Raw genomic sequence first — 13004 nt, 5'->3', positions numbered from 1 at the left:
AGCTTCACACTCAGGCTGGGAAATCCAGAGATGGAGGTGGGGGTGCTGGAGCTGCTGGGAGGGGATGATGGACTTCTTACTGCGACATCGTACAGTCTTACAGGCAAACAATTGTCTCCCGAGCCTAGAAACGTCTCTCCTTCTGCCTATCACAGTATCCGAGTTCCTACTATTAGTGCACAGTTCTTTTTTTTTTTTTTTTTTTTTCACATATTATATGATTTTATTTATGTAAAAGTTCAGAATAAGGAAATCTGCAGACACAGAAACTAAATTAGTAGTTGCCTGGGGCTAAGGGTAGGGTGTGGAGATGAATGGAGAGTGACTACTAATGAATATAAGATTTCTTTTTTCTTTTTATTTTTTGAGACATAGTCTTGTTCTGTTGCCCAAGCTGAAGTGAGGTGGCGCAATAGTGCACAGTTCTATCTGACCATTTGGGGTGCGGGGGGTTGGTCTTTTAGGGATCCCCTAAGGGAAGGTAGATTATGATTAAAATGTTTTACGTTGGTCGTGGTGACTCATGCATGTAATCCCAGCACTTTGGGAGGCGGAGGCAGGAGGATTGTTTGAGCCTAGGAGTTCGAGACCAACCTGGGCAAACATAGCCAGACAACCTCTCTACAAAAACTACAATTATTAGCCAGGCATGGTGATGCATGTCTGTGGTCCCAGCTACTAGGGAGGCTGAGGTAGGAGGATCTGCTGAACCTGGGAGGTGAAGGTTGCAGTGAGCTGAGACCATGCCACCGCACTCCAGCCTGGGCAACAGAGCAAGATCCTATTGCTAAAAAATAAAAACTCTTTTAGGGCCAAACTGTTGGGTTGGAGTGGGGAGGAAGATAGGAAAACAGGGGTGGATATTGAATGAGGAGGCAGGAAAGCACCTTTTTCACATCTTAGAAATGATCTTCACCTGCCTGGGAGCCAGCATCCAAAAGGAAATATATGAGACTCCTCATTTCGGGATAATAGAGTTATTAAAACACAGAATCAGGGAGTCCAGGCATCGCAGGGTCTCGGACCCCTAAAATTGTAGAATTCAAGGACTTCCAGTTAAAATGCAGACTGAGCTGATACAGGAAGTTCACACCTCCCTTCAAACACGTAGAGATTATAGATTTCAATTTGTTAAATAAACACTTTCAAAGCAAGAAAGAAAAATTCAGAGACAGGCATTAGCAGGAGTGGAACCGTCTGGCTTATGGAAGTTAGTGGCCCATGGAAGGTAACAATGAAACATACAGGTCTGGAGCTGGGATACTGTTCAGGGAAAAGAGAGTGTTGTCTCAAAGCAGGAAACGATACCATTCTAGAAAGTGAGTGCTGTCTCATTGCTGGATAGTGACTGGAAAATGTCTGCCCACAGGGGCACAAGAAGGGAACCACCAAGACTTGAACAGGCAGGAGGGGGGGATCACTTGTGACAAACTAGAACCCTTAGTGTGACCTCTGCATGAGGGTGGGGCCAGAATCTGCCTTCCACAATAGTGCAGAAACACTGAGCAGAGGAATTACTGTCAAAACCAGTCTGGAGTTGGTGAAGTTCAAGGGCCACAGCCGAGACAAAGTGAGGAGTGATCTCACCGAAGCGTCAACAACGCGGAGCACACACAGCAAGGCAGGCGCCTGGGAAGGGACCGCGGCTGGAAGCCATGCAGTGACGAGATGGAAAAGCCCACCTGCCCACAGACAAAACAAGTAGGCGAATCCATACCCAGGAAACTAAAAATAATAGTGAAATAAAAAGAAACTTGAGAACTGGCACAGCGGCTCACACCTGTAATCCCAGAACTTTGGGAGGCCAAGGCCGGCCGATCACCTGAGATCAGGAGTTCAAGACTAACCTGGGCAACATGGCGAAACCCTGTCTCTACCAAAAAAAAAAAAAAAAAAAATTAGCCAAGCATGATGGCACATTCCTGTAGTCCCCAGCTACTTGGGTGGCTGAGGCAGGAGAATTGCTTGAACCCAAGAGGTGGAGGTTGTAGTGAGCTGATCCGAGATCATGCCACTGACTGTACTCCAGCCTGAGTGACAGAGTGAAACTCTATCTCAAAAAAAAAAAAAAAAGAAAAAAGAAACGAAGTAAGTCTGTTTACAGGGATGTCCAAACTATTGGTTTCCCTGGGCCACGTGGGATAATTGTCTTGGGCCACACATAAAATACACTGACATTAACAATAGCTGATGAGGAAAAAAAAAATCGCAAACAAAAATCTCATAATGTTTTAAGAAAGTTTATGAATTTGTGTAAAATTCAAAGCTATCCTGGGCTACATGCAGCCCATGGGCCATAGGTTAGATAAGCTTGGTTTAAGATGTGTAGAAAAATAAGAAAAAAAGCAAAAGCCATTAAAAAAAAAAAAGACTATGAAGATTAAAAAAAATTGTAGGAATAAAAGATGTAGAAGTTGAAACACAGTATCTAAGAAACGGGTTACACAGTAGAATAAATACAGCCAAGGAGAGAACTAGTGAACTGGAAGACAGATTAAGGAAAGCAGCTAGTACACAGTGCAGAGAAAATATGAAAGAAAAGTTAAGAGACATGGAGGGTAGAATGCATGGAGGACAAGTGTCCAACATACCTTAACAGAAGGAGACAATAAGAAGGAGGCAATATTGTAAATACTGTGACTAGGAATTTTCCAGCACAGAAGGCAAACATGAGTCCTCGGACTGAAAAAGCATACTGAGTCTATAGTAAGACAAATAAATTCTTACTGAGACACATCAGAGCGAGAGAACCAGCCATCACAGAGAAAGAAATCCTCAAATCTCCTGGAAAGAAAAGACACAGGACTTTCAAAGGAACAACAGTGAACCTAACAGCAGTAACAATCATTACCAGAAGACAGCAGGATAATATCTTCAAAGCCCTGAGTAAATGTTTAATTTCATAGTCAACTAAACTATCATTTAAGAGCAGGGGTGAAATAAAGACATTTATAAACTTCTAAATTGATTGGAAAAAATAAAAAAGAAATAAAGACATTTTCAGAACACAGAGCCTAAAGCAGTTTACCACCTAAAGTCCCTCAGTGAAAGACTATCTTAAAGGATGAGCTCAGAAAAAAAGGGGTATGCAAGAAGCAAAGGTGATAACAGAAATTGGTCAAATATTCTGACAAAACCCCACGTTCATGAATTTTGAGCAATTTATAAACAAGTTGGGATGTGAGAGGAGGTAGTTTGGAGAGAAGTGAAAGAATTCTATAGTGCCTGTCTTATTCAAGAGGAGGACAAAGGTATTGCTTAGACTTGTTAGAAAAACCAAATTAAGAAAATGTATTGAAAATGTAAGGTAAGGCCATGGCCTTCCCTTCAGTGGTCTATCCTCATAATTATTTAGCCATAAAAGGGGATGAATTACTGACACATGCCACAACATCAAGCTCAGTGAAAAAACCCAGACACAAATAGTCAAATACACACGCCACTTTTATGAAACATCCAGAATAGGCTAATCCATAGAGACAGAGGAGATAGCGATTGCCAGGGGATGGGAAGAGGGAGGGATTGGAAGGTAGAAGTTTTCATTTTGGGGTGTTACACGTGTTCTGGAATTAGATAGTGCTGATGATTACACAACATCGTGAATATAACAAGTCACTAAACTGTATACTTTAAACTGGTTAAAATTGCAAATTTTATATGTTAATTTTATCTTGATAAACAGAAAGTTTACATTAGTATCATTTAAAAGGCACTGGACTAAAATTAAGAGAGACTTAAGAGACATAATAACCAAGCTCCAAGCATGGATTAGACATGGGTTTGGACAAACCAGGTGTAAAGGGCAATTTGGGTCCAACTGAGGAAATCCGAATCTGGTCTTGGTATTAGGAAATATTAAAATATATTGAAATGGAAAAATGAAGTAGCTAGCTAAAAAAGCAGTCTACAAAACAGTACATATGTCATGATTTCATTATCTTAAAAATACATGTAAACTCATTAACACAGTAATAGTGGTGATCTGTGGGTGGTGGGAATGTTGTGTCCTTATGTTTTATTTTTACTTATTTTTTCATTACTTATTTTGATTCGACTTTGTGTATCCAATTTTGCACCACTCACACATATCACTTAGGTAATAATAAAAGGTTTCAATGTAAAAACTGAATGTTGAAAGTAGAACAAATGAATTAAAGATAATCACTACAAGAATACAAATAAAATTTAAAATCTCCAAATTGGAGATTGTGGAGAGAGCGAGCAGTAATGAAAAATGTATCAATAGAAAAAAGGAAAGATGGACGATCAGAAGAAGTATAAAGAAAAGAGGATAAATAGGAAGTATAAATTATATACTAGAATTAAGTTTAATTATATATTTTTTCAGGTGTACCTCTGATTGAAAGGTTTAATTATATTAGTAGTCACAACAAACATAAATAGACTAAATTCATCTTTAATAAAAAGAGAACCCGCTATGTATAGTATACAACAGAGACACATTTAAAACAATGATACAGTAAATTTAAAAACAAGCAAATTGGCCAGGCACAGTGGCTCACCCCTGTAATCCCAGCACTTTGGGAAGCTGAGGCAGGTGGACCACTTGAGGCCAGAAGTTCAAGACCAATCTGGCCAACACAGTGAAAACCCATCTTTATTAAAAATAGAAAAAATTGGCTGGGCATGGTGGCACATACCTTTAATCCCAGTTACTCGGGAGGCTGAGGCATGAGAATCACTTGAACCCAGGAGGTGGAGACTGCAGTGAGCCAAGATTGCACCACTGTACTCCAGCCTGGGCGACAGAGTGAGACTCTGTCTAAAAAAAAAAAAAAAAAAAAAGAGAGAGAGAGAGAGAAAATAAGCAAATTGGGCCCGGCGCAGTGGCTCAAGCCTGTAATCCCAGCACTTTGGGAGGCCGAGACGGGCGGATCACGAGGTCAGGAGATCGAGACCATCCTGGATAACATGGTGAAACCCCGTCTCTACTAAAAATACAAAAAACTAGCCGGGCGAGGTGGCCGGTGCCTGTAGTCCCAGCTACTCAGGAGGCTGAGGCAGGAGAATGGCGTGAACCCGGGAGGCGGAGCTTGCAGTGAGCCGAGATTGCGCCACTGCACTCAAGTCTGGGCGACAGAGCGAGACTCCGCCTCAAAAAAAAAAAAAAAAAGAAAAGAAAGTAAGCAAATTGGAAAAAAAGACAGGCAAATAATCACCAAAATTAATTTAATGAAACGATATTATTATGAGACAAAACAGAATTTAATTTAAGGTGGAAAGTGCATTAGCAAAATTTGGGATGCAGCCAAAGCAATGGTTACAGGTAAATTCATAACTTTAAAAAATACATTATTCAAAAACAAGAAAGACTGAAAATTAAGGCACTAAGAAACCATGAAAAGGATCATGACTTAAACATAAATAAAGTAGAAGGAAGAGAATATCAAAGCTAAACAAACAAATGAATAAAATAGAAAATAATAAAGCCAAAAACTTGTTCTTTGAGAAACCTGGTAATTGGCAAGACTAATGGAAAGAAAAAAAACGACCCCAGTCGACAATATTAGGAGTAAAAAGGGGCAAAAGCACAGATAAAATAGAGATTTAAATAAAATAAAATTGCTCTCAGAGTGGAAGCTTGGGATGTGACTTAGCAAGATCCTCTCTGGATCCTCCTGGACAGCTTGTTCTATTCATTGAACAATATTGACCTTACACAAAGCCACATTCACCTCTGGTTTCCCACAGCCCCTTATCTTCTGTGTCGTCACTGATGTCAACACTCACACACTTCCACAGGGCGTGCCCACAACCACATTCATGTATCACACGCACATACACAGATACTAAAACTGCCCCTGTGCAACTACATGTGCACACTCACACATGTTCTGAAATACACTCTGCAAGTGTGCATTCATGAGCATGTTCACATGCATGCATACACATACGCTCCCAATGTACACATGATGATGTCATACATATTTCATGTCCACACAGATAACATGTAGTACCACGGTGCTCTCAATCACACTTGCACATGAGTCCATGCACAGACTGTAAATACGTGAAGACACCTTTTCCCAGAGGGTGCCCAGGTGACTGCATACATACACGTTACACATGAGCATGATACCATCAACATGCCTGCCTCCCATTGCACACACACCAGAGTAAACAGCCCCGGGTGCCCCTTGAAGGCCTGCAGGGCAGGCGGCCATACCTCCAGTTCCCTCAGCAGCTCTGACTGACCACATGACTCCAGGTCTTCGAGAGCTTCTCCAAACGTACGCCAGAAGCCCTCCTCTCGGGCAGGGCCAGGGGCTGGGCTGTAACGTAGGAACCAGAGAGTGTCAACTCCTGGCAGGCGGGTGGGCGGGCTGGGGCCTGAGGAGTCTTCGGGGCCCCAGGGCCCAGCGTTGGGCTCGAGGGGCCATAGGGTGGGTAGGCGGGCAGGCAGGCGAGCGTCCTCGGTGGCAGTTCTGGGGCCCCGGGGCAGTGGTTGGTGACACAGAATAGGGGAAAGACGCAGTTAGGGGTGACCAGGACTGTCGGTGGCCAGTTAGAACAAGGGCAGATGAGACGGGGTGGAGAGCGGTGACACAGGATGCCTAGGAAGAGAGACAGAGGACAAACAGACGAACAGACAGAGAGGAGATCCATGGTGTAGACCCAGAGGACGGCCCCTGGCCCCACCCAGACACACGGCACCGTGGGACAGTGACAGGGACAGAGCTGGAGCCAGCAAGGACACAGATGGATGGAGGGGATGATATATCTGTGCTGAGGAAGGGTCGAGACCACCCATAACGTCCATCGCAGGTTGTATGAGTCTGTTATCAGTTCCAACAGACTCTCAGAAAATTCACAATTCACATTTTTCACGCTTCACAAAGTCACTTGCCAATTGCAAAGACTTTGATGGTTACGAGGCATGCTGCGATTTACAAAGCACTTGCACTTTTTTTTTTTTTTTTTTGAGACAGAGTTTTGCTCTGTTGCTGAGGCTGGAGTGCAGTGGCGCGATCTCAGCTCACTGCAAGCTCCGCCTCCCAGGTTCTCACCATTCTCCTGCCTCAGCCTCCCGAGTAGCTGGGACCGCAGGCACACACCACCATGCCTGGCCAACTTTTTGTATTTTTAGTAGAGGCGGGGTCCATCATGTTATCCAGGATGGTCTCGATCTCCCGACCTCGTGATTCGCCCGCCTCGGCCTCCCAAAGTGCTGGGATTACAGGCGTGAGCCACTGTGCCCGGCCAGCACTTACTCTTTTACAAAGGCTTTGCTCTCTTAGGGAGCTTAGGAATGAGGATGTGTTGCCTCCTTCCCTTTCCATGTTACAGATGAAAAGACAGAGGCTGAAGGACACTTATTCCATTCAAGTCAATTTCACAAACATTTCCTGAGCTAAGTCCTCTGCTGGGCACAGGGATATAGAGGAGAATAAAGGTGGCCCCTGTTCTTACACAGCTGGAGATTCATTTGCAAAATATGTCTGAGCACCTACTAGGGGCCACACATGGAGCTGGGGTGCCATGCAGTAGAGATGACAGCCAAGTAATTAGCCAGATAGACACAAGGTGGTTTGGCTACCAGGAGACTTGTAAGAGCAGCTGTGGGTACCAGGAGGGAGGGAGGAATCCCTTCTGCCTGAGAAAGACAGGGAAGCTTCCCAGAGGCAGGAGAATTTGAGCTGAGTTTTGAGGGATGAGTAGGGATTTTCCAGGAGAGACCAGGGAAAGGCATCAAGGCAGAAGGAACCGCCTGATCAAAAGCACCATGATGGGAAGGTGGCCTGGGCCAGATGAGGAACAGCATTTCTCCACAGCCTGCTCTCTGCAGGAGCCTTCTCCAGTGGCTGAGCCACTCAGAGCCACTCAGCACAGCCCAGGTCTGGTGCCGGCGGGCTGAGGGCCCTTGCAGGAGGCCATCAGGCCACCTGGGGTAAGTCAGGTGGGCCTGGGTTCAAGTTCTGAGTCTGCTGCTGCTCTTCTGAGAACAGGAGATGACCAAAGTTGGGAAGGGCAAACCAGGCTGCTCTCCACCTCCATACCTTCGTCCCTGCCATGCCCTCCACCAATCCACCCTTCCCTCTGTCTCAGCCTGGCTGAGGTGGCTCTGCTCATCACTTCTTTCTCAGGAGGCACCCCTCCTCAGGAGCCCACCAAGACTCTCCATTCCCCCACCACTTTGGCACGGGCACCCTCACCCACCCCAGCCAAGATATGACTCCCTCCTCCTTCACGGTGCTCCCACCACAGACCTCGTTGGCGGCTCCCAATCCTCCTCCTCCTCCTCCTCCTCTGGAAAGCTCTCATCAGCTGGGGTCAGGGTATAGCTCGTCCTCCGGGGCTCAGTGGTGGGGGGGCTGCTCCTCAGCCGGCCAGGCCTCCACTCCTGGGGGGTCACACCCCGGGCTGCTGCCTGTGGTGTACAGGACCCTGGTGGTGGAGAGAGGGCCTCTGTGTTCTTTGCGGCCTTACTTGTCCTCCTGCCTGCCCCATTTCCAGCTGTGCTGAGTTACCCTGGGGAGGTCTTTGCTCCTCTCTGGGCCTGCGTCTACGCAGGCCTCTGAGGGCCTCTGCCTCCCAGAATCTCCCTGGAGCTCCTGGTCATCCAGAAGTTAATGCCCGGGGCTCTGCGACTCTGTCTCAACTCCATCGGCCTGGGCTTGGCCATCACCCTGCCAGGGAAGGAGGCTGAACATGTGGCTCCCCCTCCACTTCCTGCCTTTGGGAGCTCTGAAGGTCCAGCCCCAGGGAGTGAACTGAGAGATGCTGACAGAGAGCTGGAGATGGGGAAGCTGAGGCCCAGGGAGGGCAGGTGTCCACAGGCAAGAATGGGCTGGCAGCCACCTACGGCCCATAGAGGCCTCACCCCCCACCCCCAGTCCTCTGAGTTGGACCATGGGGAGTTCCAGTGGCTCTGGGTCATTGAGGCCAGCTGGTCACCCACCAGACTCAGATGCCTCCCTGAGGCCACCTCCGGGTCTCAACATGCATTGGTTGGGGAGGGAGCCCCAGAGGTGTCTGCCCCACATCGTGTCTTGTAGGCTGGGGTGGGAGGGGGCTTTTGGCCTCCCTATTTTCAACTGGATGGAATGAACATTGTTGAGCACCTACTGTGTGCCAGACATTGGGCTAGGAAGGAAGGAAACAGTAGAAGAAATACCAACTTTGTCCATAACTTCACAACAGGGAAAGCTAAGCAGCCAGCATGGGACCCATGGTTCTAAATCAAGAGATACGGCTGCAGCCCATACTCCCAGGAGCAAGGGGCCCTGAGAGCAGCTTATGGAGCCAAATCAGGTCTTCCTTCAGGAGGGGCCCCTGAAGGATGCCAGGAGAGGAGAACAGGAGGGAGGAACAGGCAAAGGAATAGTCCTGCACAGGCCCAGCAGCTGGGGTGGCCTAGAGAGAGCGTGTCACTTGTCCAAGAGCCCCAAGGTGTTACCTGGGCCCCCAAAGCCACCCTCAGTGGCCGAGCTGTCCCAAGACTCCACAGCACTGTCCACACTGGGCACAGCCGGTGAGAAGCGGGCTGTTGGCAGTCCTCCTTTCAGGGCCTCTGCTGGGTCCTCATCAGCATCGCTGGTCTCACTGAGGCTGCCTGACTTGTGGGGTAGGAGGGGTCCTGGGAGGAGAAGGAGGTATCACTTCTGACTTCAGAGACATTCACAGTGAGCCTCAGTTTCTGCATTTCAGCCTGGTCTGCAAACTCACAGGCAGTAAGCCCTTTTGAGCTGACATATGGCTGTGGCACACTAATAAGCAAACCTGTTTCACAGATGGGAAAATTGAGGCTTGGGGAAGCTGAGCAGCATGTTGGAGATCACGCAGTGAGCACCAGTGGAGCCTGGATTAGCTCAGGCCCCTTCCACTGCCTATGGTGGCCTTTCTACCACGGCATGGGGACATATTTAGGGGCAACTGAGGAATGCATGAGTTATGGCCATGAAGCATACACACGTGAGCACCTTAAGGGGCAGGAAGTAATGAAGAACAGGGCTCGGACCCAGATTCTGCCCCACGTCAGCTGTGTGGCCTTGGGCTCATCACTCCCCTCTCTGAGTCTTATCTCCTTTGCCGTCGCAGGCCCGCCTCCACAGGGCTGCACTGAGGACTCTGTGAGGGTGTGCAGGCAAAGCCTGGCACAGAGGGATTGCCCTTCCTAAACCTGCTGGGTGGCTCCCAGGGCATGAAGCGAATCTCACGGTCTAGTTGCTTCTTGATCTTCAGTGTGACGGTCTCTCCAGCCACCTGCAGGAGGTGGATGGCCTCGCTCAGCGGCCGGCCCTTGAGGCTAACGCTGTTGATGGCCAGAATGCGGTCCCCCACGTGGATGGCACCAGTCCTGAGGAGTGGATGCAGGGCAGAGAAAGGGAGTTAGAGACGCAGGGCCTCAGAGTGGTGGTCTACCCTCAGGGAACCCAAGAGAGTCACAAAGCAGAAGTCTGGCTGACCCCAGTTAAACCCAGCTGCCAAAAACAAAACAAAAGCCGCAAGTATGATCTTGGATCACATTAATAGAGATATAAAGTCTAGAACCTGGGAGGGGATTGTCCCACCTGACTGTAAAATTAGGTTCTGGAACCAGTGTCCAGCACAGGTTTTGAGAATGGTTTGAATCCCACATACTAGCTGCCAAATACTTGCTATGTGATCTTGGGCCAATTTCTTAAACCCCCAAGTTTCAGTTTTTTCATCTGTAAAATGGGGGTGGTAATACTAATTTTATTATCAAATCATAACTGAGGAGTGAATGAATGGAATGGATTCCTACTTCCCTCCAGCAGACAACCTTGGTAGCCATTGCCCCTTCCTGGGCCTCAGTTTTCCCACCTGGAGAATGGGCATAATCACCAGCACCCAGCAGACCTCACAGTAGGGCATGAAGTGCTGGCGAGGCCAGGCAGCAGCACGGGCTGTGGCCCAGTGGTTTTCTACCTGGACACCCATTACAATGACCTGAGGAGCTTTTTGAAAATACAGGTGCCTGGGCCCCACATCTGACCAATTAAATAGTATCTGTGGGGGTGGGGCAGGAAGGTGATTCTGAGGAGCAGCCAGCGCTGAGCAGGGAAGAAGCTGTAGCAGGCGCTCAGAGTGACCTGAGCCAGGTAGAGGAAAAGGAGGCAGAGGACTAGGTCGGGGATCTTGAACCCCTGGGGCTGTAGATGTCACCCCAGACGGGAGTTCCTGGAGAGTCATGCTTGGGTGTTGCCTTGCACTTCCCTGGGGACGAGGGCAGTGAGCGAGGCAGGGAATGGTGGGTTCAGGGAGGGGACCAGAGCTGTGGTGTCCAGTATGGAAGCCACCAGCCACAGGTGGCTGCTGAGCCCCTCAAATATGACTGCCCTAATTGAGATGTGCTGAAAGCAGAAGATTAACACCAGATATGGAAGATGCAACATTAAAAAGAATATAAAACATGTTCTTAATGGTTTTTATGTTGATTATATGTTGAACTAAATATTTAAGATGAATTTCATTTCTTTTTGCTTTGCAAATGTGGCTACTAGACAGTGTCTGATTAAATTTGTGGTTCAAATTATATTGCAGTTGGACAGCACTGAGCTACATCAGCCCGGCAAAGGCAGGAGGGTTGTCTGTACAGCCCCAGCATCCAGGACAGAGGGGCCAGGCACACAGTAGGTGCCCAGCACATGCTGGAATTGATGAAGACATTGGGGTCAGAAGGGTCCCACACCGGCCTCTGCAGTCTGCCAGGTGTCCAGCAGGGGGTGCTCCAGGAGCAGGGTCCAAGCCCCAGAATCCCTCCCATCCTCTCCCCACCCAGCGAGCCACCGCCCCTCCTGCGCGGTGCCCTCCTCTGGGACGCCTCCTGCCCCTGCAGCCCGCACCAGGCTCTCCTTTCACAGCCCGCTCGTCGCTGTGCTGGGAGCTCATCGCTTCCTTGCCTGCCGGATTCATCCTTGCCCAGCTAGGGGGAGAAGGCTCGATCTCACCCACACTGGGGGTCAGGTTCCATCTCTGACCTCCACCTCACCCTGGGACAGGGCTCCATTCTTACAGCTCCCTCAGCTGCCACAGTTTCAGAGTCTAGGGGCAGCAGGGACAGTCCCCCAATGCCTCAGGAAAGCCCTAGGCAGTGCTGGGACCAGGGTACTGGGGCACTGCCCCATCCTATTCCGCACACAGCAGGCGCTCCAACTAGCCTTGCAGGGCTGACCTTCCAGACACAGGTAGGGAGGGAGCAGGAAGATGCACACACCTTGGCCCAGTGCTTACCTGGGGCCAGGAGGTCTGCTGGGGTGTAGGCCTCTGCCCTGGCAGGCAGGGGCTGACACTCATTTTACAAATGCAGACCTGAGTCTCAGAGAGGGCAAGTGACTGGCCCGATGTCACCCACAGTGTCAATGTTGGAACAGAGGTCAGAATCTTGCTTGGCTTTGCCGTAGCCCCAGCTCTTGCTTCCTGTGTTCCCTGAGCCCACCATGTGTCCCCACAGAGCCCCAGCTCACCTCTCAGCCAGGCCACGCTTGGTGAGGCCTGAGATGACAATGGGGTCAAAAGGTTCCTCCGTGCCGGAAATGGTGATGCCCAGGGGGCCCCCATAGCGCTTCAGCTCCACTGTGTAGCTGACAGCACCCGTGGTCTCCAGCTCATCTGTAAGCACAGGGACCCATGAGGAGGAGGCCCCCGAGGGGCAGGACCAGGAGCTGGGGGTACCCCCAGCTCCCTAAAGCCTTGGTCTCACTCACTCATACTTAGTTATTCATTCATTCACCCAGTCACTCACGCTCTGATCTCATGTAGCACAACCTGGGGACCCTGAGGCCATCTTCTGCCCAAATACCAGTAAAGAAAAGAAACATCACACCTCACCCACAATAATGACAACATTGATGACAAGAAACAATGGCCTCTTTTCCTCCAGCAGCCAGCAGGAAGCGAAGGGAACCCCGATCACCTTTTTTTTTTTTTTTTTCCTTTTGAGACAGAGTCTTGCTCTGCTGCCCAGGCTGGAGTGCAGTGGCGTGATCTCAGTTTACTGCTGTACCTCTGCTTCCAGGGTT

General features: G+C 48.8%; 1 protein-coding gene across 5 annotated transcripts in view; it reads right to left on the bottom strand.

Moving 5' to 3' along the window:
- GRIP2 (glutamate receptor interacting protein 2) overlaps window positions 1-13004 on the bottom strand; it is a 49400-nt gene that overhangs the window by 6714 nt on the left and 29682 nt on the right. For 4 of the 5 annotated variants that reach the window (XR_004052907.1, XM_030915477.1, XM_030916408.1 and 1 more), the window contains 5 exons: window positions 12450-12594; window positions 10179-10318; window positions 9419-9598; window positions 8229-8406; window positions 6188-6293 (listed from right to left, as the gene is read on the bottom strand). Coding sequence is in view for 3 of the 5 variants with exons in the window: in XM_030915477.1 (XP_030771337.1) it covers window positions 6188-6293; window positions 8229-8406; window positions 9419-9598; window positions 10179-10318; window positions 12450-12594 (749 nt within the window). In the remaining 2 variants the exon portion in view is untranslated. Of the gene's footprint in view, window positions 1-6187; window positions 6576-8228; window positions 8407-9418; window positions 9599-10178; window positions 10319-12449; window positions 12595-13004 lie in introns of all 5 variants that reach the window. The other variant, XR_004053257.1, reaches the window with a different exon arrangement.

This window comes from Rhinopithecus roxellana, chromosome 1 (genome assembly GCF_007565055.1).
Source record: "Rhinopithecus roxellana isolate Shanxi Qingling chromosome 1, ASM756505v1, whole genome shotgun sequence".
NCBI classification, from domain to species: domain Eukaryota; kingdom Metazoa; phylum Chordata; class Mammalia; order Primates; family Cercopithecidae; genus Rhinopithecus; species Rhinopithecus roxellana.
This window is presented reverse-complemented; position numbering and strand designations above follow the sequence as displayed.